Source organism: Ammospiza nelsoni, chromosome 8, assembly GCF_027579445.1.
Source record: "Ammospiza nelsoni isolate bAmmNel1 chromosome 8, bAmmNel1.pri, whole genome shotgun sequence".
Lineage (NCBI taxonomy): Eukaryota > Metazoa > Chordata > Aves > Passeriformes > Passerellidae > Ammospiza > Ammospiza nelsoni.
In genome coordinates this window covers 26,563,037-26,590,255 of record NC_080640.1, presented here as the reverse complement: position 1 = coordinate 26,590,255, position 27,219 = coordinate 26,563,037, and the positions used below count along the sequence as shown (strand labels likewise).

At 39.4% G+C, this 27,219-nt stretch overlaps 2 protein-coding genes across 2 annotated transcripts in view; one reads left to right on the top strand and one right to left on the bottom strand.

Moving 5' to 3' along the window:
- Positions 1-27,219, top strand: part of SHLD2 (shieldin complex subunit 2) — a 67,427-nt gene that overhangs the window by 2,193 nt on the left and 38,015 nt on the right. The window lies entirely within an intron of this gene.
- GLUD1 (glutamate dehydrogenase 1) overlaps positions 6,757-27,219 on the bottom strand; it is a 28,886-nt gene continuing 8,423 nt past the window's right edge. The window contains exons 2-13 of the mRNA XM_059476684.1: positions 23,529-23,609; positions 22,641-22,696; positions 21,689-21,752; positions 19,983-20,077; positions 15,692-15,871; positions 14,016-14,153; positions 12,831-12,968; positions 12,623-12,703; positions 11,730-11,853; positions 10,751-10,842; positions 8,732-8,794; positions 6,757-8,117 (exon numbers count right to left, since the gene is read on the bottom strand). Of these exons, the coding sequence (XP_059332667.1) occupies positions 7,998-8,117; positions 8,732-8,794; positions 10,751-10,842; positions 11,730-11,853; positions 12,623-12,703; positions 12,831-12,968; positions 14,016-14,153; positions 15,692-15,871; positions 19,983-20,077; positions 21,689-21,752; positions 22,641-22,696; positions 23,529-23,609 (1,232 nt within the window). The 3' untranslated portion in view covers positions 6,757-7,997. The remainder of the gene's footprint in view (positions 8,118-8,731; positions 8,795-10,750; positions 10,843-11,729; positions 11,854-12,622; positions 12,704-12,830; positions 12,969-14,015; positions 14,154-15,691; positions 15,872-19,982; positions 20,078-21,688; positions 21,753-22,640; positions 22,697-23,528; positions 23,610-27,219) is intronic.

Genomic DNA, 27,219 nt, shown 5'->3' with positions numbered 1-27,219 from the left:
AAGATTTCATCAGACACTTTAGAAAGCAGGCTTAGTGCCTCCCATTTCTTTTTATAGCCGTGAATTTTAAGTCCCACTGGGGACCAAAAGAATGTGGGCAAGAATCATCTGAAACTGGATACTTTTCTATGTAAGGTTTTGAAATGACAGAGTTGATTTAAGCAATTCCTCAGCGCAGTGTTTTGCAATGCAATGTTTTTCTGCCCGGTTCACGACGGGCTGTGCCAGCCTGCATGTCCCCCTGCGGCACTGGAGCCTTTGCTCAGGACAGCTGTGGCATGCACACTGTTTACCAACTCCCCGATAGGGGAAAACAAAGCTCTCGTTCCTGGGCTATGGAAAACTTCTGCCGATGAATCCACGCCCTCTCTCCGGGGAGGAAATCAAAACAAACATTAATGTCTCTTCACCCTTTTATGCCTGGTATATTAATCACCCAACAAGCGCTCATGACTTCTCCCGGTTCCAGTTTGCATTTGCCCTCTAACTACTGGGAGGAGTCCTGCTTTGTCTATAAAAAGCTGCACTTTGCCAAACAGTGTAACAGAACCGAACTTAGGGATTCACTCGCCCATCTCACGCAGGGAGGGAGGACTGAGCGCAGCCATGTTCGGCATTGGGAAGAAGCTCGCTGAGGACGCTGTGCAACAAGCTGGAAGTGCTGCACAAGTGGCAGGTAAATACAAATTGCTCCTTTCCGTCCTCCTGTGCCTTGGGTGTAAAGTATTTGCTTTGTTCCCGCCCCTGCTGCTGGGAGCAAACCTGCCCCCGGGGCAGGAACTCTACAGATGCTGCCCTCAAGGGTGGGGTCAACACATCCTGGAATCTCCAAGCCCTCTAACACTATAGAAAATGAAGGTCTGATATTAACTACTGGGTTTCCAACAACTTTTCCTACTCTGGCTCATAGTGTGTGGGTGCCTAGATGATGATGCATTGATGACAGGACAGCAGAAAGCAGAGTGGAGGCAAGGCTGCTTATTTAGGGCTTTGCTTCCTAATATGACCAACCATCACAAATAGGAGTTGTGTAGCAGCACAGTGTACCAGCTCTGAGGGCTCTGATTCACTCCATGCTGCCCAGAGAGGTGCAGTTCAGTGCCCTGGTGTCAGTGCTCCAGCCCTGCCAGCACTGCACTCACACAGCCCACCAAGAGCACAAGTGCAGCTGCAGGTGAGCCAAGTCCACTCCTGCAGAGAGTTTTGCTGAACTGGCCCTGAAGTTAAATAAGGATTGTTAGTGGAGCTTTAACATGGAGAGTTGCACTGCTGAGATTCCTGAAGTGTTTGTGCTTAGTATGTGAGCACTGGAAACTGTTTCATATTTCTTTACATGACATTTAGGTAAACTCTTAAAACCAGTTATTTTGCCTGTGACTTCAAATGCTGTAGAAATATTGCTTGTGGGCTATGTGCCCAGTGAAGCAAGTGGGAAGCCTTATTTACCATGACTTGGTTCATTTTGCTAGGAAGATGAAGGATGAACAATCCCACAGCCACCTTCTTTTCCAATGAATTTGGATTTATTCTTAATTCAGCTATTTTTATGCTGGAGCATGAAACAAAAGCACCAGGATGAGGGCAATTGGAAAGGAGCCATCAATTTTTCAACTGAAGATTTCTTTCTGATTTTGCCATAGAATAGTCCTAGAAATGTGTATTTTGTGGCAGCTTTTTGATGTTCCTAACTTCTTTAGCATGGGGGAAACATCTACTGTTTCCTATGCTGGAAGACAATACGGATGATTTAGAGGGGACATTTGTCATCTTCAGAGGAGCTGAGTACTAATCTCAATCAGCTGATGGAACAAAGTGTTTAGGAGTCAACAGACTCTAAGAGCAAAGTTTATAAATAGTAGCTGCAGCCCTTGCCCCTCTGTCCCAAGCACTTGAAGCTGAACCAGCTGTTTGGATATCATCTGTCTGAAGCCCTTTGCCTGAGCCCTGCCTGTATCTTCCCAGCAAGTCCTGCACTGCAGCATGGCTCTTGCAGCCAGAGTTGGATTCTGGAACAACAGAGGGTGGTCCCAGGCACTGGCTTGACTTGGCCACTTCTGTGCAATCTGCACCTACCTTAATGTCAGGCAGTAAATACACAGCAGGTGATGCTGAACTCATCATGCCACTCTTAGTAGTGCACTGACTGGAAGGATTATAGAGGTACCCTCTAAACCCCCATTTAAATGAAAATGAAGGGGGATTAATGGCAGATTTCAAGTAAAAAAAGACTATCCGGTGGCTTTGCAACTGTTCATTACCTTTTTTCTGAACCATTTCTGTTGTGCCTGCACGTGCCCCAAAGGCGCTGTCCCATGAGCTGTTGCCAAGTACAGAGTGGCACAACTGAGCTTTGCAAGTATCTAAAATTAGCATCTATGCCATGGGTCCTGAAGGGAGTTACAAACTTGGTTGTGACCTAAGACTGCCATGGGAAGCATTTGTCTTAGCTGCATCTTATAAGCAGTGAACATCATTCACATTAGGCAACTGCAGCAAGATGGCATGTAATGATAATTAGCATGTATTTTGAGCAGTAGAAAATGTCCTACAAGCTCCAGGTGAAATAGGTCACTGGTTTTACAAGACACTTAATAAAAACACTGTTGAAGAGACATTCAATGCAAGACTGGAGACCTTTGAAGTTTTAGACACTCCCAGTCTACTTAAACATCTCTCACCACCTCAGCATTTCTCCCTCCTGCCACTTCCATGAGGAATGTCTTGCCCAGTCAGCCACCCCTCAGTATCTGCTGTGCAGAAGATATCAATGGTGTTTTTTTTAAAAAGTAGTAATTAGAGCCAGGGGTAATAAAATTAATACAGGTCCAACACAAGGCCATTTGCCCCAAGCTTCTGACTCTTGTCACAAGACTGCCCTGATCAGCTTTTGGAAGCTGATCATCCAAATATTTACCACTATTTTTTTCTAGGCTGCAGGCCTTTAAGATAGCACCTTCTCTTGCTCTTCATTTTTTAGTATGTCTCTTCTGCTGAACTTTTCCATGCCTTTAAAAATACTCTGGCCTTTTACAGAATACCTTTTCTTCATGTACAAGAAGAAGTATTAGACTAACCATTTTTGATGTGCTGCTCATACAGCATGCCAGTTCAGAGAGTGAGCACCAGTTTATGCAGCTGGTAAAAGAATCTTTACCAATCAAACTGCTCTCAGCAGATCCTAGCCAGGCTAAATAAAAGGACAGTTTCATTGCACCTAATTCTCTACCAGTGCTTGTTTCTTGGCAGTCTAGGTGCCCCACATTAACATCTATAATCTTCATCTATACCAAGACAGATGGATACTGTGGGGAACTGCAGCCAGAGTCCTAATAGCACCTCTACCACTAGACCAGGATGCCCACCCTTATGGAATAACTATTCATCTTCTAGCCCTGAAACATTTAGGGAACCCTTTGAAAATGTGGCTGTTGAAATTAGGGGAAGGTTAAAGACTCCTTAATTGACTTTTTTTTCCTCTGAACTGCAGTTGACACTGTGAACCAGACTGTGCAGCAAGCAACAGAACAGGCTAAGGCTGCTGGTCAGAAAGGTACGGTAATATTTGTGTTAATTTCAAAATGTCATGACCCACACAGGGTCCTCAAGCCTGCCTTGCTTCTTGTCCCACACCTGGTGGGAAAGGGGTAGCTATTGCAATGATGCTACAGTTACCTTTGTTTTTTTCTCTTTTAAAAGCACTTGATGAAGTCTACAAGGTTGCTGAAACTGGTGAAAAAGCTGTAAAAAATGTAGCAAACCAAGCAACTTCATGGGGCAAAAGCTTTGGACAATAAAGATCAAAATGTAACACCACTGAAATTTTTGTAAACAAGTTTCTACTACATATACTCTTAAATAAAGATAATACTTACACTCTGCCTGGCTTGCATGTGTTCCTTTGATTACACATATAAAACCACATTTATGATCACTGGTCTAGAAAGACTGGATCTCTGATCTAGAGCAGGCAGCTAGAGCTGTGCCAAGCTAATAAGGCCAAGATGGTTTTCAGTTTGTTGGTTTTCTGGGTTTTGTTGTGGAATAAGGTCTGGCTTAAAGTGGGCAGCATGTAAAGTCAAGCACTTAAGAGCTGGTCTCTCATTTGTCAGGGAGCCTAAGTCTTGATTGTGTGTTTGGGTACAAGTCTGACAAGAGCTCCAACAGCCCTTTCCAGACAAGGTGAGAACTGGTGCGCCTCTCTGACTGTTGGCTCTGCTCTCATTGGTAAAATCAGAGTTAACTCTTGTGCTGAGGAAGGCTCAGGTGTGTTTGAGGTGTGTGTGACCCTGCACAGCAGCACTGTGATGCTCAGAGCCAGTGCCAGCAGCAGGAGGTTGCACTGCTGCCAGCAGAGCCTCGGCTGCAGCACCTGCTTAGTGCTGGGCTGGGCCACTGGGGCCACTCCTGCAGCTCTGACAGGCACAGTGGGCAATGCTGTGCCACCACGTCTGCAGGGCTCCTCCTAAACACACACAGGGCCAGCAGCTGAAAGAATCAGAGCCAGGTAATTCTGAGTAATGCACCAACAACCAGAAAAAATCCTCAAAAGCCAGGAAAACTCTGTTGTGCATATGAACTTAGAATGAGATCTTAGAATCTGATGCTACAGGCTTCTCAATTAGTAACAGAATAACTTAGGGGTTACTTACCCAGCATCTTGAAATCACAGTGAGAATTTCCTTTGCTTTGACACTTCTTCCTGATGGTGACAGTTGACACCAATCAAAAAGAGGTGAGTTCTTTGCTGGGATAAAAAAATGACTGTTCTGCTTGCTCTTCTGTGTGATAGAAACATTTTGCATTTAGTAGTTTGCAGGTGGCATGCGACCCTGAACACTGTGGTTGTCATCCTCATGGCATTCACCTGCAGCTTTAGAGTACTTGCTGAGCTGCTGTTCAACACCAACTATGTACCCAAGCAGTACTAAGTGCTGAATGAGAGCTTACAAACACCCAGTAAGGATGTGCTTTGCCCTGAGTAGTAGGTGTGGTCCAGAGCAGTTACAAATCTGTGTTCTGATCTGACTTCAGGTCCTGACTGGCTCTCTGCCAAACAGTACAGTAAGTTTCTCAGTAAATGTCTAATGGCATATAAGTGAATACAAGCAGTGATAAGGTTATTAGCTGGCAGATAAGACTTGTGTGTGTGTGGGTACATTATATGTAAGGAGGGTCCAACATCTAACCGAACAGTTTTAGTAAAAACCCCAGTATTTATAACATGCATCCCAGAGAGTGATTGCTTTCTTCAACTGTGGCTTGGGCTGGGAAAAAGGCTGGAGCTGCTTTGTACCCAAACCTCTGACATCACATTAACTCACAGAAACTGTACAAAATGTTGCTGCTTTCTTCTCTCTGTTGTTGTTGCTGGGTGTTGAGAGGTACATGCACAAAATGTGATAAGGAATGTGCAACTCCATTTTTTTTTTTCTTAAGTGTCTGATCACATTAGGAGTGAGGCCAACAATGCTCAGAACTGGTGTGAGATTATTTCAGAGCAGGCTATCACAAGAAGTCTGGGGTCACTGATAAGGATTTGGTTCTTGTGTTTAGCTACAAAGGGCAAATCAGCTGACGTGCTCTCAAGTCAGCCTCCAAGCACTTGTCTCCTCAAAAACCTCAATTCTTTGAAAGTGCCTTAAGCTGTTGTAACACTGGCCCTTGGATAGGCTTGGATTTGTGTCTCCCACATTGACTCTGTTTAATGAGAGGTCAGTAACTGCTGCAGTCGAACTGCTGAGCAGAGATCCAGTGAACCTTAAGAACTCATCTCTGGGTTTAGTGAAATCATGCCAGGTGTTAGGTCTGCTTTTTTTTTCCAAGATATCCACAGAAAAGAAGTGGTAAAACACAAGAATAGAGGATGCCAATGTACCAGGGAATACAGGCATGATGCAGGCTTTTGGTTTTTTTCCCTTCCAAGCTGGTAGAAGGTAGAAGATATCCCAGCTAACTATCTATGCCAGCTTTCTGTATGCTCCAGCACTGCAAGGGTCCCATTTTTCAAGTTTGCCTAGCCAAACTAGGGCTGCTTTACTAGCTATAGAGGAAATTAAGCAGGGGAGGGAGAACAACAGTAAGAATTTTGCTTTAAATGAATTTGCTGCCAGATAATGCAACACTACTTTTAAGATTATTTCTATTTTTTGTAATACAACTGTTTATTTGTGAGCTTTTAGCCTCCAAGTTTTAGTTACAATTTGTCAGAGCTGAACTGTTAAAATCATAATATTGTTTTACTTTATAATGGTTTATGTAAAAATGGCTCTGAGGAATATGATCCAAGATAGAGATCTTATGTTTAGAGATCCATACCTTGATCACAATAATTCTCAAGCTCTATGGGTTCCTGGTTTTTTTAATAGTATCAGTGTGTATATAGATATGCTGCACTTATTTTACCTGTAGTACTTTTATAAGCCTAGATGCCACCATACATGATTGAGTAAGCCACCAATTCAATGCCTCACACAGGTTCATTGCTCCATGCTAACTACTAAATAGTTCTTCACACAAATTTTAGAGAATAAGCTAAAAAGACTTGAAATGATTTACTAAATATATGCAACTTCAAAATCTTGCTGACAAGCAAGTTCAAGAGACAAAGATCTGTGTTAATGAGCCCCTTAAGATAATTCAGGGACAGTATCTCAGTAGTGGTCAGGTAATGAACTGACATGTGTGCTGAGAAGAGATGCAGATTGCAGCTACAGAAAGCTATGGCATGAAATAGAAAACAGTAATACACCAGCATAGTTGGTTTGGAAAGGTCAACTTTTTTTTAATAACTGCTCTCTCTCCAGGTTATGTCATGCAGTTACAAAGTAGTTAGGAAAAAAGCATGAGTTTCTGGGAGGGTCTAATTGTCTTTTTAAAAAAACATTCATATTCATTACATAAATAACATCTGGCACTTCAAGGGGACTCCAAGGGACAAAAGCCTTAAACTTCAAAAACTGTGCTTGATCCAATATTTTGTTGAGGTCCATTTTGTTGTACTTTATGTTCAAAACTTTCAAGACCTCCTGATGACAAAAAAGAAAAAAAAAGCTGTGTGTGTTAAGACAGTGAATTAAGTTTATAGCAGCATTCTAACTCCTCTGTGGTTTGGCCAATGATTTCTGGGTTCAGTTTCACACTAGTTGTTCACTGAGGCAGTATCTAATTTTCAGAAAGCCTCTGAAAGGAAAAGACTGAAAAAGAATTCCAAAAAACCTAAGTGTGATTGCTTACCAAATTCAGAATATCCCTTTCTTAAAAAAAAAAGAAACAACCTATAGTCAGAGTAGTTATGTAGATACTTGATTAAAAACATAACTAGAGTTGCTCAATAGTTTCAGCTTATAAAAATATTAGTCTATCAGCGCTACAAATGTTTGATGACAGTCAAACTAGCTTGAACAAGTAAGGAAAGGCAGTCCTGTAACAGCAGCACAGTTAAAGAAAAAATATTGCCTTAAGAGAATCAGGCCTGAAGCTCTACTACAAATAAAAACTAGACTCCTATCAAAGTTAATCCCTGCTGGAGGCCCATTCTTCCTTTGACAATGCCACAGCATTGATCATACAAGGCCTTACTGAAAGTGCTGAAGCTAAAATTATGTCATTAAACAAAAGTGCATGAAGTAATAATGAGCTCAGTGCTCATATAGTACAGTATCTGATCTGAAGTCTGAGAAGTGGCTCAGGTGGCAAGACCACTCTTCCATACATAAAATGTACCATTTTGTTTTGTAGGCGAAACACCCAGAATGGCCCCCACAAGTGCAGATGAACTGTTATCTTCAGATACATACTTGTATACAATTTCCTAATCCATGGATTTTTATTGTAAAAAAGACTAGTTTGGAACTGAAACTAATTGAGAATAGAATCCACTATAATGTCAGAAGAAAAGAAAATTTTGTGGTTACATGTAAACTTGTGATAAGCTTTCTCAAGAAGAGGGTACATTAACAGCGAGGGGTGGGATACAACAAGGAGAGGTCATGGCCTGTTTATGTAAAGGTCAAACCAGCCTCATTGTACACTTTGAAGACTTTCTCAATTGCATTGACATAGGCAGCTGTTCTCAGGTCCAGACCCAGGTTGTATGTCATGGCAGTACGCATGATTTGCTGAAACAGAAAAGGTTACATGTAGTTTCTGCAGGTTTCTCCAGAGGAGCTCAACAGTTTTGCTTGTAGCATCCCAGTAAGGAGTAAAAAGTAAGGAGCTGCTAGATTGGTATCAGAGCTCTGATCCTTTGTGGATCAGTTCTGAAATTTCTTGATTCCCCTTACAACTGAGAACTGAAAGGGAAGGACATCTTTCCCAGGTCACTGTATTACCCCTTTTCAAGTCTTGCCCTGATAGGGAGAGATGAGGTGTTTCAAGTAGCCTTTGTCCCACTAACTAAACATACAGCATAGAGGAATTAATCTAAAACTGCTAATGGTGAAGTAAAGCACTCTCATATACCTGTCCCAGATTAGCCAGGTACAAAAGGACACCTAAAAAGTTTCTACTTACTACAGCTTCTACCAGAATAATCTCTAATGTTTATTGTACCCAGTTAAAGTTGGCCATGATGGCACAGAGCAGAAATTCTTCATACTCTGACTTTCATTAATCAGGTACTATTTATCTACTTCTTTAATTGCAAAGAAATTCTGTACAACCTATTCAAAAACCGTCCCAAAATCACTTGAGTTTTCCTTCTCTTAAATATATAGAGTTATGCAATATTTACCCGGGCAGAGCGTTCCATCGTGTAAGCCAGCCCAGAGTGCACAATGTCTTTCTCAGATGCACCCTGCAACAACAGAGAATAAAGTCCAGGTTTAATCCTCCTTGATTTTTAATCCTATTGTGTCCTAAGACACAAAAAGTTCCTCATTGTGTGCTGGGGACAAGGACATGTTGGATTCCTGTAATTACTGAAGCTTGCTCACTCATTCTCTTCTAATGATGGGTGAAGACTCTAAATAGCCATTACTGTGTTATGTGAAGAACTAGCTGTGGTCAATTCAATTCTAAAATCTCAGATGTAAGCACTGAAGACGTTTATGGGCCTAGCTTCTAGATGCATGATGCTACTATTATCTACTGATGCAGTAATTACTGTTTTCAGCCTTCAGACCACACAGTAAATATTAAACAAAAAAGCTTTCAAGAGTCAACAACCTATTGCAATTGTTTTGAAGACAGACAGGTTTTAGGAAGGGCACAGATCCCAAATTCATATGCTCCACATTACATTAGCCCTTAGCAACTCCACATATTTACTCCCATTAAAATTGAAATACACAGAACAATAGGCAGTTGACTCATTACAGGTTCAATGTTCCATCATCCTGATTGCTGTAATTTACTAATAATTTGACGTCTGGGTCCACAAAATACTTGCTTTCATTCAAATACCAATTTAGGCTGGAAGCAGAAAGTACTAGGACAGTTTCTATGGCTTGTGTTTAAGAGATCCAGCATTTGCTTTAAGCCACAGAACCCATCACATGCTACTCATATAGTCTAACATGTATAGAATGCACCATTCTGGGTCATGCTGAAGTCTATTGTTATCATCTGGCTGGAGTCCTAGTTTATATGCACTTCCCCTGATTTCTTCCTGAGGAAGGATGGTTTAATGTTTTTCACAACTTGCTGGACACTTTTCCTCCCCCTCCTTTGTCCCACCTCCTCCTGAATTTAAGACCCTAACCAACTGATGCTTTTAGTTTCCATGTATCCCTTGGCAGAGTATTGCATGCCTGAACTGTCTGCTCTGCTTGGAACCATCCCCTTATTCTTCATTCTGCACCTCAGTGTGCTGGTTTTGTTGGAACACCTCTCACTCTCTTCCACCATTCCCTGCAGTGAACAATCTATCCTTACCCACCCCTTTCCATATCCCTCATTCTACAGATCACTGTCTCCACCTCAGGCCTCCTTCAGGCTCATGGGGCCTAGGTTAGTTCATTGTTCCATGTCAGAGAAGCTCCTGTGTTTTATCTGTCATTGCGATCCTGCTCTGAACTTTTTCCGGTGTTTGAAGATGCAGAGCCCTAATCTGCACACAGTATTCAGAAGGCAGCATTCTCTGAATTCATATGGTGGCATCATTAGCCAGCCTTATCCCTTCAGAACAATTTCTAATGCTGGATTTGCTTATTAATTGCTGTGGATTTCTAGGCTTGTATTTTGTCATCACCTCCACAATTTCCTTTTAAATGCAAATGGACGAGCTCACAACCCATCCCTTCATGTGGAAATTTCCCCACCATATATTGCTGCACAATAGATAGCAATGAATTTTACCTGACATTTCTTTGCCTGTTGATTCACTCTTAAAGAAACAAGCTACACTTTTTCACTCAGTTGTTATTCTGGAGTTACAGAAACATCAAACTGTCTGTGGTGTGATATCTTGTTCATAGTTTTTTGGAAAACCAGGCAAACTATATCAACAAGAGCTCCAAAATACAAAAGGCATCTGTATTAAAACTTTAGCTTTTTTACTATATTGGCAGTATTTTGCATGGACTGAAGTAAAAGAAATCAAAAATAGCTTATTTCCAATATTCTGAAGCAGTTCAGATCATTTGCTTGCTTTGTTTGGCCATCAAGCTAATCATATACTAATGCTTTGCTTGGGGAAAAGTGCTCCATGATAGCTACAATGGCAACATTTAGGTTTCAGTTATAATATCAATAGAGAAAATATAGAGTACAGCTCCCCTAACAGTAAAAAAAACCAGCAGCAACTACTTACCGATATCCTATCTTGAAATTCTGCTGTAGGCACAACTGGAATAGTTCCCCCATGTTTCCCAAATTTTCTTTCCAAGCTTTCCTGGACAGACACTAGGAAAAAAAAAAATAGATGCAAGGTAACTGACAAATGTGAAATTTTAGGATTTTTTTTTTCCTTAGGACAGTGAGCAGTGCTTTGCTATTTTCATTGATATTTATTTAATCTTAGTTCTTGAAATCCTGAAATTCCTAAACAGCAACAGAGAGCATTTGAGACAACACAATCTCAAAGTTAAGAAAGGGATTTAAATGAGAATTGCCATAACTCTCCCCTACTTTAGAAACACCTTAAAAGGTATGATTTATGAGAAAGGGTTATATTAAAAACTATACAGGTGTATGTTTTGTCAAGTCCAGTGTCTCAAGATTCTAATATTTTCTACAGAATACTGTTTAAAATGGAGCAACATCCTCCAGTTCTTCTCTACTGAGCTTCCTCTCTTCACATTGTTGTAACTGTTTCCCAGAAAGCAGGCAGCACAGAATGACCATAAGTGGAGCTCTGAGCCATAAGCAGGTTTTTCCAGGGCCTGTCTCTATTATATTATTGGCCTTTATAGAAATCCTTTATTGTTGTATGTGCAGAACAATGGCACCTGCTTGAACTTCATTTGAGTGCTATCTAAATACCAAGTGCGCAGCTGAAAGATGTTTCTTAAGAAGTAGTAAATATTTCACTTAAGTGGCTTGACTTTAGTATTTTACAAAACTGAGGAAGGAATTTAAAGATAACCAGAAAAGAATGCATTTAACTTTAGTCATTAAAGTTGCAGGTCAGTTAACCTATGAAATCTTTTTCTTTACTAAGCAGCAATTACAGACTTCTGGGGATATTGTGGTGAATTTATAAGAGTTCTGTTTCCATTTCTCCCACATTTGGTGTTTGCCAGTCCAGTCTATTAATTAAACAGCGTGTGGAAGCAGAAGTGAGCACTTACTGAGCAAGTGGTAGTTGGAATCTCTCTCATATTTGAAAGTCAGACGGCCATAACTGACATGGTTCAAGTTTTTCAGCCATTCAAAGTAGGATACTGTTACACCACCAGCATTCAGGTAAAGATCCTGCACAGAAAGAAGAAATATTTTGAATTGTGACCATGTGACATAGACAGTGCTATCATGTTCTGCAAAAGCAAGCAGTATTATGTCCAAGGCACTACTTGAAACTGCAGTACAGAAGACAATCCAGTTCTTACTCTTACAGGACAACATCCTCTTCAGTTCAGGGTTTACTTCTACTGATTTAAAATAGGACTTGACTTCAGAACACATCAAGTTCAGGTGTGCCTGACAGACTACTTACTTCTATTTTAGCACAAGTGTAAAAAAATTAGAGCATTCTTAGGCAACCTCAGTGAGTAAAGGCTGAAGATCAGCTACTCTATCCAGCAAGATGGCTTGGTCAGGACACCCTGTCTCTGTGAAAAAATTGTCATTATAGCTGGAGAGGTCTTATTTTTTCAAACTATCACTACACATACCCTGTACACTCTGTAGTACACAGTTCTGTCAGAGCATTACCCAGACACACCCTGTCTAAAAACTGGCCAGAATATTTACTCTTCCTTCTTCCTGTGTTTAGTGCACTTTTTGATTGAGCAAATGTCAGCTAACAATCATTGTCTTTGGTTCTTTACAGCTGTAGTGAGGTCTTTAATAAATATTATATTTCTTCAGCAACATTGACACCCATTTCCTATACATCAGGTATTAAAAAACACTCTCAGAGAATGAATGGCTATTGATAAAAGCCTTCAATAACTAGGGTCTTGGTACTCTTCACAGAAATGTTCCTTTGAAATGAAAATCAAAGGTCATGATAGAACCTTACAGGGATAACCATGATATTCCGCTCCAAGAAGATTTTGTCAGCTTCAGGAGTTGTAGGCCCATTGGCACCTTCAGCAATAATCTGAAAGAAATCACAGCACAGAGTAACTCAGAGGTATAGATTTGGGTTTGTTCATGCTGATTATTGAATATTAGTACTTAAACAGACCATCTCTGGTTTTCATTTCCATTTGAAGTCTCTGACTTACTTTTGCTTTAACCTTGTGTGCATTGGCCTTGGTCAACTGCTTCTCGCTGGCAGCAGGGATGAGAATGTCACACTCTGTTTCCAGAATGCTGCCCTGAAGTGGCTCTGCTTTAGGGAAGCCCATGATTGTCCCGTGTTGCTGTGTGAAGAAAACAAACCACAGTGGTTGTAGTGTCTTGTGCACTCATACCAATTTCTTCCCTTCTGACTTTCAGAGTGAGAAAAGGGAGAAGCAACAATAGTAGAGAGACAGAACATCATGTAATTCCTATCCTTACTTAGACATGAAAAGCAAGCTACAAAGTTTCAGGAACAAAGTTCCCAAGACTGAAACATAACTGCTCTCTGTATAAAGACACTGAGAAACATTTGGGCTCTGGAATATTAAAAAAAAAAAGGTTCCTCTCAGCTCTTAAAATAGTTTTCAAACATCCAAAATGACTCACTAGTCTGCTACACCCAGGATAAGTTGCATCACGTAAGATTCAAATGGTTTTTAAAATTCAGTACTACAATGATAGACTTTGTTTAGTGATAGAATCTACCTTCTTTTGAGAAAGAGGGTGATAAAGAAATTCAAATATTCCCTATATAAAATAAGCCCCTAAAAAGCTTTAAGTAGAAGATTGTATTTTAGTGCCTGTGAACTGTCCCTTCAAGTCTGCTTCATATGGAAGCTGAAATAAAAAGACCACATCCAGTTTTCATTATAAACTACACATTCAAGTTACACTGCCAGGCAGGCTTTCATTTTCAGAAACATCCAATAGGTAAGAAACAGCAAAAGTACACTTTGTCCATCTTAAACAGCCATGTGCTTGTGATTCTCAGTCAGAAATCTTCAGAAACCTCCTTGCCCTGGTTCCTTATGATATCCTTTCTAGTTTAGGCATAAGAAAGGCAATATAATAATAATTCCAATTCTGAAAACAAAGTGTTCAGCCTGCACACACACAGACATTTTTTTGACAGTCAGGTCAAAGGGCAAAAAAAGGTACCACTTGCATTTACATTCTTGTTGGGGATAAGAAGGAAAGTCAGAAGAATCAATATTTCTAAGCCATTTTGTATGGACTATTTGCAGCATGCTTTAAATATCACAAAACCAGTTTACAGTCACCAGTTATTCTATGTACTTGTAAAGCTGACAAAAATGAAACCCTTTCTGCTTAGCTAGGTTTCATACCAATTTGAAATCTTCTAGTTCCTTTGGGTCAATCCCATCAGGATTCCAGATGGAGCCATTGAACTCTCCAACAGCGACGCATTTTGCACCATAACGATGCAAGTATCTCATAGAATGCAAGCCCACGTTACCAAATCCCTGAGGGTGCAAAGAGAAAGGGAAAAGTTAGTTAACCCTCCAGTTAAAATGATGATTACTGCTAGGGCTAATACAGTTTTAAATAGTTCTTCATCTATTGGCACATCTTGGCATTAGATGATGTGCATAGGCAAGATGGAGGAAATCTACATACATTCTATTCTTGTCTGAATCTCACTGCAGAAATGATGCACTGTAGCCAGCAATGTACAGTTGTGATGAGTGTTTTATACTGGAAATACAGAAAGGAAGAGATAATGCTACTATGAAAGTGTCAAAACAATGATGTCTATCAACCTGGGAATGGTCTGTGTATCCACTTTATGACTGGCACCCTCTTAAAGGGATTAATGGATTTTTGTATGACTACTGATTTAATTCCAGGCCATTAAGTTCCTTTACTTCCAGAATGCTGATGTTCTAGAAGTAAAAGAATACACATAGCAGACAAAAAGTCATATGATCAATGTTGAAAGTTTGTTGTACGATTCTGCGCTGAAAAACAGCTATAAATATATGTTATACAGGAACAATCAATTCCTGAATATAATCAATTATATTTGGGTTTTTTGCTTATGTATTAGAAGCAAACTTTGATAGAAGAGTCTGTCATGCTTTAGGTCTCTTTGAAATGCTCTAGGTTCATTTTCCTACCAGAATTTTCTGCTTTTCTTATGGCCATATTTTCAGTCCAAGTTTTGCTTAAGGGCCTGTTTGTTAGTGCCTGTTTCATGCCTCTGCCAGGCATGAAAATGCCAAAGAGCAGGGAGAGAAGTGCTGGGCCTGTGCAGGGCAGAGATGTTTGTTGCAGACCACAGGTTAACTAGAGGACAACTTGGAGGTTACAATTACGCTGTTATTTCTTTTCTAACAAGCACTTTTGAAAGCAACAAAACAAATCAGTTCCTCAAACGCTCCATTTAACAAACTGTTTAAAGTTGAACAAGTTTCCTCTCTTGGAAGTTTTAGGAATCATAATGCATACTACTGACTATCAAACACTTTCAAAATTCAACTGCATAAATCCCCAAGTCCTAGGAACACCAAAAATGTACATTCAACCCTACAAATTTAGGATAAGGTCTTAGTTTCTATTTTTTCAACTGCTTATTCTGTAATGGAACCCTCAATTCCTCCTCTTCTTAAATTTTTTATTGTAAAAACATTGCAATAAATTCTGTGTAGGTAAAACCAGTGTCACAGCTCACTGAAAAGTGTGCTTACTTTAAAGACCTCGTGTGCTTAATTTAAAGACCTTGGTTTAAATATTTTGGTGTTTGTAGCTTACAAGATCATTATGACTCTAGAGATTTGGCTTTGTGCCTGTAGAGTGCAAGTGAAAGTTCAGTTTATAAAAACTAGTCCAAAATAAAGGACACCTATGTTGCTTGAAAAGTGTTTCTAAAGTTTGAGAGTAAAGGTTAACTTGGAAGTTTTAAAGCTCTCTCAGTTTTTAAGGGCTATAGCCTGTTTTAAAAACAGCTCTACTGAAAGTCTGTGTACTACTTCTTTTCCTACTGTCTAAGGAAAAAAGTTACCTGAACAGCAAATGTTTTGTCTCCAAATCCTGGAGTCATTCCTAATAAGCTCATATATGAGGCTTCATTGATGAAATTTTCAATTCCATGGAAGACACCACGGCCAGTTGCAGATATACGTCCATGGATCCCACCCTGGCTGATGGGTTTACCAGTTACACATGCATGTGCATTAATATCCTGTAAACCAGCAAAAGACTTGTGAGACATGGAATCAATCAATCAAAAAACAGCTGGAACAAGAAGCTTTGTACACTTTCGACATAAGGGAAAACAGAAATTTTAAGAGTCGGAACATGATATAGCTTAAATGAATTTAGTTTGTAAAGATGATTTCCTTCCTCACTTTGTGTGAACACCTCAGAATATTCTGTCAGGAAAGTTGTGTAATGCAATAGTGGATATGGTCTGTGATTTCTTTTTTTGCCTCTAAGTGTGTGTGTTAACTTCAGTCTGTGTATCATGGTGACATCCACAAGCAGACAAATCAAAAAGCTCTCAGGAATGTTTCTTAAAGTCAACTCATATTTACAGCCACAATTTCTTTACATTACTACTTTTGATATCCTTGAACTGGCTTTTAATCATCTTTAAACAGTATTTAGTGTTCCTTTATAACAAACTCAGTTATTTTACAATTACAAAACAAGGCATGAGGTCTGTAGTCAGAATACAGGGATGCTCTCAGAGGACATCTGCAGTTTGAAGGTCATATAGGAAAAGCTGTGTATTTACTACTTTTATTCAGAAAAGCAGCATTTACAATCAAGCCTCCATTATTAATTTGGTGGCAATAAAATTAAGTTTCCCATATTCCAGATAGTCAGCCAAGATGAAACAGCTATTTAAAACCATAGCTGATTTTTCCATTTGGAATTAATAACATGAAAGAAATTCTTCCAAACCAGACACTGGAACTCCCTCCTCTGTCACCAGTGGTTCCCATGCTCCCACACCCTGGGAGCACAGTCACACGGTGCCTTGGCTTCCAGCACAAGTGAGAAAGGAGGGATGAAAGAGAATGCACTGAAATGAGGGTGCCAGCAGCCGGATGGGTTTCCATTCCACCAGGCACACATTCACTGGGAGGCTCCCTCTGCTCCATCCCTTGTGCCAAAGGCATTTGCATGCCTGTGGTGCAGGGTGCTTGGTGAGAGGAAGGAAAGGAGCAGACAAAAGTAAGTGGAGGCAGAATAGCTGGAGGAGACTAGAGCCATAATGAAGACTAAAACTATTTACTGTCTGAAAATGTCAGTGAGTTAACATATAAGCCTCTTTAAGAACAATTAAGGTGATGCTGGGCTTGCCACAGAATTCCTAATTCAGCCTCCCAAAACACAGCTCGCTGCTCTCCATAAGCTGTCTGCTCCCTCTTGTGGCATGTCAACTGTAACAAACGTTGGCAGGGCTGCTCTCTTGGAACCACTTGGCCTGATGCTTTGATGGACTTTTATTCCTGTTATATGGTCTTAAACTATGCTTTGGGCTTTGTGCATTCACAAAAGAGGGAATATATTTTATAAATATGTGAAGAAATACAGCTTCCCCCCCTATATAAGAATGTATTTATCGAAGTCCTTTCCTGTGTACCAAAAGTCAGTTGATGGTGTCAGGAAGTGCAGAAGAGCGGAAAAGATTAATTTAATAAAAAACTTCAGCCATATGTAACTCAGTGATCCAGCAACTTCAGATGGATTTTCTGGAACAGTTAACATGGTAGTTATTAACAACTTGCATGGTTTGGGAAGAAAATAGAGCATGAAGTGAGGACACATCCAGGTCTTCTTGAAGTCACATATAAAAGCCACAGCTGATGTCAAAGTCCTGAAATCTTTGGTTTCAAGTCAATAAGCAAAAACTTTCAACATATCTTGGGTGAAAACAAAGAGCATGGCTTTTACTGAGAACCTTGAAAAATGGCTTATAGCTAGCATCAAAGATTTCTGTTTCAGCACTGGTAGCTTATGAACTTGGTGATGTTCAGGCACCAACCTTAGCTCCTTTCCTTACCCCCCTGCAATGATGTCCTCCTTGTCTCTCCAGCTCTCCTCTCTCTGTATGGTTGGTTTACAGCAAACTTCCCTTACCTGCTTATATCTGTTATTTGATTTATCCTTCCCAGCTGAAACTCCCTGAGCACAGCTGTGTGCAGTGTGCAAGCACAGAGCCATCAGGTCTTTATCTCAGAGAGATCCCTCTCACCAGAGTTATCTTTCCACTCCACTGAATGTAACACCTTGCACAGCTTCCATCTGTGTTTGCAGTTCCGGCTTGTTTCACTTCTGTTCATTGCTCATTTTCTGCTCTTAGTTCCCTTCCCTTCTTCCCCCATGGTCATTTTTATCTTTTTAGTATTCCTTAATCACCTTTATTTTTGCTCTTGGTGTCCCAAACAGATAGTTATTTGAAACATCTTTCTCTAGAAACTGGTTTTGATGGATTATTCGCTTTTTATAGCTTTGTCAGAATTCTCACTTTCCTTCTCCATTACCTGGTCATTTTCCACAATAGCTCTGGAGTTTCACTATGGCTACCACTCTCTCAAGTACAAACAAGCAACTCAACAAAATTAAGGAAACTCACATTCCTCCCCTGCCCCTTATTTCCATTCTTAATTAACTTTGCAGAAAAGCGTTCCTGAATCCTCTCAGTTTCTTTTATTTTTCAATAAGATACTGCCATACAGAGGGAGGCTAAAAAGAAGCTGTTGTAGGGTAATTCCAATTTTAATCCTCAGTAGTTATTTTCTTTTCTTTTGTTATTGAATCATAAGCATGTGTAGGAATCCAAAATAAGGTGAGCTTATAAAGTGGTAAGAATAAGTAATTCATCCATTTGAAAACTTCTCTATCAGGTTTAGTTTAATTTTTTTTTTTTTTTAATTGAGCTTTTGTACAAAACTGCATGAGAACTCTTTAATACAGCAAATCTTAAAGCAGGTCACTTGCTGTGATCCTTCTTGTCAGTCTCAATAACACAGTGCTGTTGTATCACAGTGAAATATACATTTTAGTGCCATGGGTTAAATGTTAAAACTCGATGCTTTGAGGCAGTAGTTTTGCTCTAAGTTGGAATTTTAAGTTCTGACTGAGGGAACTAATTGCCACCCTGCATTCTGAAGTCCTTCTGAATTAACAACTTTACCATTTTATCAGATATCAAGTTTCAATTAAAATATTTACCTACGTGAATAGCAAAAAGCAAATAATGTTTCACAATGATATCCCTAACAGAGAGATTAGTGCAAAAGTAATTTAACTAGTCAACATGCCCCAGCTGATTCTTCAAGCATTCCTTTTTTCCTTCCATAAGACACCCAGTATTTCAGACTTAGTATAACCTGTGCCACTGCACCTCCCAGTGTCCAAGGCCCCAGACAAGTGTTGTGCCAGGATTTGCCTGAGGACAGCAGGCACGTCCTGAGCAATGTGCCAGAGCGAGGCACGTGGCCATGGCACCAATGGCCCAGGCACACACCTGCAGGGCTGCAGGGAGCTGCTGCAAGGGACTGCACTGAGTGCACGGCAAGAGGAGCTGGGGTAGGCAAACGTGCACTAGAATAGCATATTGGCACATTAATACACAGCTACTAACAAATAAGTTGTCCAAAATGTGTTTTTTCTTTGAACAGACCTGTTGAAAGCGTACAACAAAAGTGTTTGGTTAACAGGTACAAATAACCCCACTGACACAAGGACAAAGGCCAAACCAAGGGCTAGCATAAAAAAGTAATTTTTAAAAACTTTAAATTTTTTTTATTGCCTCCTGGGCTATAAATTATGTCAGTGTACTTTTGGTCTACACTTTGAAGAATTTGCTGAAGTCCACAATGAAACTTGTTACTTCTAGTAGACTGCAGAGAGTCTTAAAACTTTTAGAAGTTGTATCAATAGTGTGAATGTAATTTGCATTGTCTCTTGAATGAGCAAAACCATGAGCATGCATTTAATAAAACTTGTAAATTCAGTTATCAGTTAACAACTTTAAATTACTAATTACAATACCAATGAAAAGCAGAGGAAAATTACAGAAACAGAAACCAATTTTAGACTATATACCTTTAAAAAGCGTATTTTCTTTTGTTGAACAATTGCAATCAGTATTGTATCAGAGAAGCCTCTTTTAAGGCTAGTGTAAGAATATTATTCTTAAAGCTATTTTTCCTTTGCTGTACCCTAAAATCCTCACACCACTGAGGCTGTCACACTTTGTAAGAATATTTTTAGATCAAGTAAACAAATTGATATGATTAGGCAGCTTTTCTGCTTGAAAGCCTCTGCACAAGACTTACATAGTGTCCTATGGTACTGGCATAGGTGTCAGCAATCCAGGACATCTCCCTCTCCCCCGTGCTCATATCAGGAGCAGGAACATCCACACCAGGTCCTGTTGGCAACAGTGAAAAAAGCTCTTAAGGATCCAACAGAAATAGTTATTGTCAATCATTATTCCCTTGGGAACTGCAGGCCTAACAGAGAAGAACTGTTTTACTCTTTAATCCTCAGTTTACTATACAAGGAACACATTCTTCTGGATTCAATGCAGTTTTAGATGCTTTATCACACCTTTGTACAATATTATCAAAACCCCCAACTTTACATAAGCCGTCTGATAAAAGGCAAAGGCCTCTTGCTCAATAAGAAGATGAGTAGTTTGGGGTTTTTTTGCAGGAAGGGTGCTATGTGGGTATAATTTCTATATACTGTGATATTGATTGGATTCTTCTGCATAAGAATTTCCTTTCTGTTCCTGGGTGAGGTTAAATATTGAAGATAGGCTGTGCCTAGTCACTGCACTGTAGTACATGCATTTGATTTTACTGCTTACTTCAAGAAAAGTTTCATTTCTCTTTCCTGATGAAATAAACCTTTAAAAGAAGTCTCACAAATCTGTTGAAATTATAAAAAAATCTGGTTTTTTAGATAGCTAAAAATAGTATTTCCCCCAGACTATTTAAGATCATAGAAACCTGCTAATCAGGATATTATATGCAACTCTGCTCCAACAATTTTTCTAAGTATTTTTAAAAGGTTTGTGAAAGTTGTGTAGCACCAACCAGAGAGCCAAAAAGGAAGATAATTTTATCAAACCATTTTAATTGTCACAGAACTAATTATCACTGTAGCTTGCATTGTGTACAGTAAAACCACAGTCACATGTAACATCAGTAAGTGTGTTTATAAAGGAGCTTAATTTAGATGATAAATGCTCTGTCTGGAAGAGCAGCAAACACTGGCTGAAGAGCAAGAAAATGCAGATTAAAGGATAGACATTCCAAGGCAGTTAGATATCAGGAATACATGACAGACCTCTAACTAGTTACATGCCTCATTATTCATTTGAGTAAGAACCTTCTCTGGGTAAAGCTGCTCCCTTCAATTAAAAGTTGAGCTGGTAATGGTCAGCTTTCTGCAGAGGAGATGTCCAGGCAGCAAAGCTACCAGAACAGCTCAGGGCTGAGTGTGAATAAAGCCCTACTGACATTACAGAATCTGAGGTTCTGTTACAACAGGCTCCTATGCCTCTTGCCACGCTTCCCTTGCAGCCTCTGGTTGCCATGGGTGAAGCCATCAACTTTTGCTGGGGTGGATCTTCTATTTCCTTCCTCTCTTTCCTCAGATACCTGCCAAAAGCCCCAACTGAGACTACAGGAAACAGTAACAGTGAAGAGCATGCTATTAACTAAAACTGCAACAAATATGGTCACCATTTTATGATCTAACTCTGAGAGAAATGTGATTCATTTTGAATACCGTGACCTCAGCTTTTGTGGCTTCTCATAGCTAGAACAGCTAGCAGAAAAAGTTAAGACACAGTTCCCTTTAAAATGCACTAGGATGCAATGACTCAACTCTTTGTGGTTCTTGCTGAAAGTTCTGTATCCAAATTGTTTACAGCTCTCAAAAATACCGTTACTTAGGGATATCATCTAACAGACACTGCCAATGCACAACAAATCAGATCCCTAAATTTGAATAGTAATGCTGCCCAACATACCAATAAAGCCCTTTTTTGCCAGCTCCATAGTAAACCTTCTTGTGATCTTCTCCAATTCATTGTCCTGTAGAGAAAATGCAATAAATATCAGAAGAAATCATTAGTGCTTATGAGTATTTGCTCACACTTAGCCCAAGCATAAGCCAACGCCCTCTTCTTTTAGGAGAAAGGATGATTCATAATTTATATAATTTATATGCCACTCCCTAGCAGACCATTGGTACTCAGGCAGCACAAGAAACATTGGAATTTCTTTCTGTACATTCTGATCCATGACAAATTGGGAGCATGGCACAGGAAGAACCACCTGTGCCCATAGCAGAGATTTCCAGCAAACAAATCTGATATCCTGTGTGAGCGATTTACAACCAGCAACAGCAAGAGCTGGCCCTGCCACTTGTGTAATCAACACAGCCAAATGACTTGACACAAATCCTTACAGGAGCTTTCAGCTTAGAATATCTGTTATGTATTCTAGTATTCCTTTCTGTACAAGTTGTTTTAAGTAGGGCAAGAAGGCAAGCCTGCAGTAAACCTTTTATAAGCCAAGTTAGTTATTATTCACACACTGGAACACTGCATAGAATGGTTTAATGGAGCATAAAACTATTAGTCAAAATAAACAAAAACATTAACTTTTTTTTTTTAAGAGTAACTTAATTTAAGCTTTTACTAACAGTATCAACTTTAAAAAAATTCCAGGTTCCAAATTATTTGTAGTCTCCTGATTTTCAGAAAAAAATAATTAAGTAGTTGAAGTATTCCACCTCTGAAACACAGACCTTTTAAAAATTCTTTTGCTGCCTATTGCATGCACAGGCTATATTGAGCCTTTACAGAGGCAGAAGTGGCAGGAGGTTTTAAGTGGTCAATAATGCCCTTAGAAGAGCTTTTTTTACTGGCTGGCTTCAGTATTGCAGATACCCAAATTTTTATCTATGATTAGGCTTACTGTGTAGTTCTTGGGATTGATCTTGACACCAGCCTTTGCCCCACCAAATGGCACATCTACAAGAATGCAAAGGAAAATCATTTTACTTTTTCAACAACAAAGGCAGAACACGTGAGAAAGATGTGTAATTATATCTTTGATTTTAGTGGTGATTTTGGTTTTGCTGCGCTTATGGCTTCTGAAGTGTAAGTTATAATCTGATCTAGGTACTCTTATAAAAATGGGAGATCTTTCAAGGCACTTTGAAAATTGTCTTTAAAAGTTCATTATTTAAATTCTCTATGATTAAATATCTCTTGTACTTGGCACTTGTAGAAATAATAAGTTTTACCTTTTATATTTTACTGGTTTAGCTCAAAAAGTTTACTTTGGGAGTCCTAAGCATACCTATATACATTAGGGGAAAGTATTTTCTTTTCTTACACATAATAAGCAGATTCTCTCCAAACTTCTCTACAATTTAGTAGCTGTGTACAAGTTATACTTCTTTATAACCCATAAAGGAATTTTATCCTTTGCTCTCCATAGCTCCTCTGCCTGAATCCTTTACAGCTTCCATCTGTTCCCCCTAAAATTAGTCCCCTACTAATCCAAGTTTGTCATACTTGAATATTAGTTCAAGATGTAGTTCTTTCTATGGGAGAGGGTAGTTAGCAGAATCTGGACTTTTCAAATGAAAATGCAACCTTATTTAAGTATTTTCAGTGACATACATATTATTATTTTGGTCACTATAGATTTTCCCACCTTGCTACAGATTTAAATTAGAGATTAGTATCTCAAATTCATTTTAATCCTTTACATGTTTCTATGTCATTTTTCTATGTAATTACATCCGTACTGATTGAAACTGAAGATTGAAATCTTGCTTGAAAAATGAACACTTACCAACCACAGCACATTTGTATGTCATGAGAGATGCTAAGGCTTTCACTTCATCCACACTAACGTCCATACTGTAACGGATACCTGCAAAGACACATGAGAAAAAATAGGAATTCACTAAACACCTTCAGAAGTGTTTATAAATTGAGAAGGGTTAATCCACACCAAAAATTTTTAGCATGCAAGTGGGTTGTTTATCAACTTATTTACTCTAAGAGATAAAGAACAAGACCCTGTTCTCCTATTTAAATGTTTATCTTTTATGTAGCAGAAATTCACTACTGCAGTAATTTTCTGTGAAGTAGCTTAATGGCAGCACTCAGCCTTAGGGAAAAAAAGTGAATATTGCTTGTGATGAAGATGAATCAAGCTGACAGGTAGCTAAAAGCAGAGTTTTCCAGAGGCTGATAAAGCTCTTCAGCATTCCCAAGATCTTTAGCTTTGGACTTCATTCATTGTATATACAAGATTAACTTTGTTCCTGACCATAACTTACCAGTACAGGTTATAATCAAGATCTTTTCGATGGAGTAATACAAGCTCCTGTTAAGTTCTAAGCCTTGGCTTCAAGGTTCTGACTGCTAGGCACAACCACAGAACAAAAAGTGACAAACCACTCTGCTAGTTTGGATTTTTTCAAAACAATTTGAGGGAACAGTCCTACACCAGTGAGCTTGTGAGACAAGGCCACCCATCCCACACCCACATTCCCACATGGAAGCCAGCCCACACCTGCATTCCCTGCTCCAAGTCACTCAGCAGGGCTGCAAGTGTGTGCTAACACATGGTACAAATGCAAATTCAATTTGTTGTGTGCTGGCAGCAGCTGAGATGCACAATGAGTGAGCTCAGCATTCAAGGCAGCTCAAAGCTGAGTAAAAAAATGGTTACACAAAGGTAAGGAGATCTTTCACCTGCCTGACTCTTACCAGTCTTTTGAAAAATGGAAAAATTCAATACATTTATTGAAGTCAAAGTTAAGATTCATTTACCTGAAGGTAGCTACAGAGTAGGAAATATTTAACCAAACTGACAAAGCAGATGCAGAGAACTAGAGAAGCTTAAATATGATGTTTAAGATCAACATGTGCCCAAAGTCATGTGGCCACAAGAAAAAGGGTCCTACAGCATATGTTTGTTTCTATCCAAGTTTCTCCTACTTAACCAAGTATACAACAGAGCCATGAATAATTTCTTATTCCCATCTTTACTCCCCAAGTCTTTGGCTGTAGGTTCTGCCAAGTTGCACGGTGGTTTGTAGCAGGCACAGAGTGTCCTTTGGATGCCAGAACATGGCACCACAAATTTCCTATTATGTAAAGAGAAGACCATATTCAGGTTCTCAGGAGTGAAAAAAGGCCAGCATACATTATCCAAACTAAAGCACTGTGCTGCTATAAAAGCCATTCCTGAATGCTCTGGAAACAATCCCAGTTTCAAAGGAACTAAGTGCTGCTCAAATAAAGCTGAGGGCCAAGTGCTGCTTTCTTATGTGAGTTCAATCAGTAAAAGAAAGTTCCATGCCTCTGCAGAACAGAATTTAAATTTATTGTGTATATGGGGGAAGGGTGGTCCCCAAAAGCAAACTAAGTAGTTTCTGACTTAGATAGCTGCAAGGAGTTGATGTCTGAGCTTTCAATAACCTTCTCATGGGAAGTAATATACAAAATTTAAGTAGAACCTATTAGAGCCCAAAAGACCAGTGAAAGTTAGAATATTAATGTGTTGGGGTTTTTTTATATGTCTTCCTCTGATTCTTCAGAGGAGCAGTTGTCCTTCTGTCAAGCTCTGAGCAAGCGTGAGCACTACCTATGGCACTGACTGTCCTGCCTGGGGAAGCCATTCCCTCTTGGCTGAGCAGCTACTCTGGGAACAGGTCTCATCTGAGTATTGCTCAAGCCAGCCAAGTTTGGAGTCACAGCCTATGTTGACCAAAAGTGAACTCTGCCCCTCCACCCCCCAGGTGAACTAGATTGCTGTGTATTTATTCAACCCATTTACCTATTGAAACTTCTAAGCTGTGTATACAAAGCAGTTTTGCTATAAATGTACTCCTGCAGGCACACAAAATGTTGTTTATTGATATATGAAAAGCAGCAAGGAAACAAAATTCTTTGGGATAGTTATCTTGAACAGTTTAAAGAGAGAAGCAAAATACAAAAAGGGAGGGAAGCTTCTTCTGCAAATCCTACAGAAGATAGGATCTGAAGAGGTAAACAAGCAGCACTATAACTGGAAGTGCTGGTGCACATATTTACTCCAGTGCATGTAGAACAGTTAGATCTCCAGTTCCTTGTATTACCACAAACTTTGACGTAATAAATGTGAAGTCTTCATATGAAGGTAAATAGGGAAAAAGCCCCCAAACTAACAAAGTACTGACAGGCTTTCACCTGAGCTGCCTGTCAGCCATGGACACACACCAGAACACAGGAAACTTTTGGACTTGAGGTCAAAACCGTTCTTTTCTGGACAACTTTGTACTTCAGAATAAGATTTAACTCCTTTTCCAGGCTTTTAAACAGTTGTAATTAAAATGATTTGACTGCTGGCTTTATCTTTGTAAGTGGAAGACTAGTTGGTTCTGAGAGTTGCGCTGACTTTACTGATCACTCTTCTCTAGTTTATGTGGTAAAATCTTTCATTAGGTGAAGTTCAGGATGTGAACCCAAGTTCTCTGACAGGTGTGATGAATTTTTCCTTTCCCTGGCAGGAGCACACAACATTTAAGATGTGCTAACACTTAATTCCTTTTCACAATTCAGCCAGTGACTGTTTTCCAGGAATTGTAATTACTTTACAGGAGGGCCACCTCTTGACAGGGAAGTTATTTGTGCTAAGCTGTTAAGACTGATGAGAAGCAGGCATCTGAGAATGCTGTACATTCCATCTGCAAGCAGATGCATAAAGATAAAATTATTACTTAATTTCTATTCTATTTGGACATCATTGAAATTTAGTTTGACAGCTTCCTAATTTGGCAGGAGTATTGCCACGCATTTGTGTGGCATCTTTTGGCAGTGTTACTAGGCATTCAATAGCCTAAGTCTAAAAATGGACCATATACACAGATAAAATACTGGGTTTGATTTTTTGGGGTTTTTTTAAGGTTCTTACCACATAAAAGCAAACAAAGTCACTGTGGGGTAGCAAGATTACAATTTTTTTAAACTCTGGCAAGTCCCAGTCAGTAAGTCTCTGGAAACTTGTGACTTTTACAGACAACTGCAAAAAAATAGTTTGAAGAAAGCCTCAAGTTACAGTATGACTCACAACCATGGAAAATACTTTTCATTGGAAAACATATGAATTCTTGTTCCAGTTGAGAATTCTCTTTCCTTACCACACCCCAAGAAGTCAAACAGTATGCTAAGAGTAACTGTTTTTCTATGCACAAAGGCTTCTAAATGAGGAAATAAGTTTTCATTTAATTTTTTAGTATTGGTCAGTATGAAGAGAAGGCTTTATCACTACATGGCAGTGTCTATGCTTTTAAAACTTCTTTTTTATGATGTGTATTATGGGGATATTATATCTCATTCAGTTACTTCTTCTCATCAAAGCAGTCTTTATCAGCAAGGCTACTTTGGATTCTATAGTAACAGCAGTTAGTTATAATTTTAATCATTTTATCATTTTGTAGCAAGGAGTGTACTAACATACGCATAACAAAGACCTTGATTTCCAAGAAAAT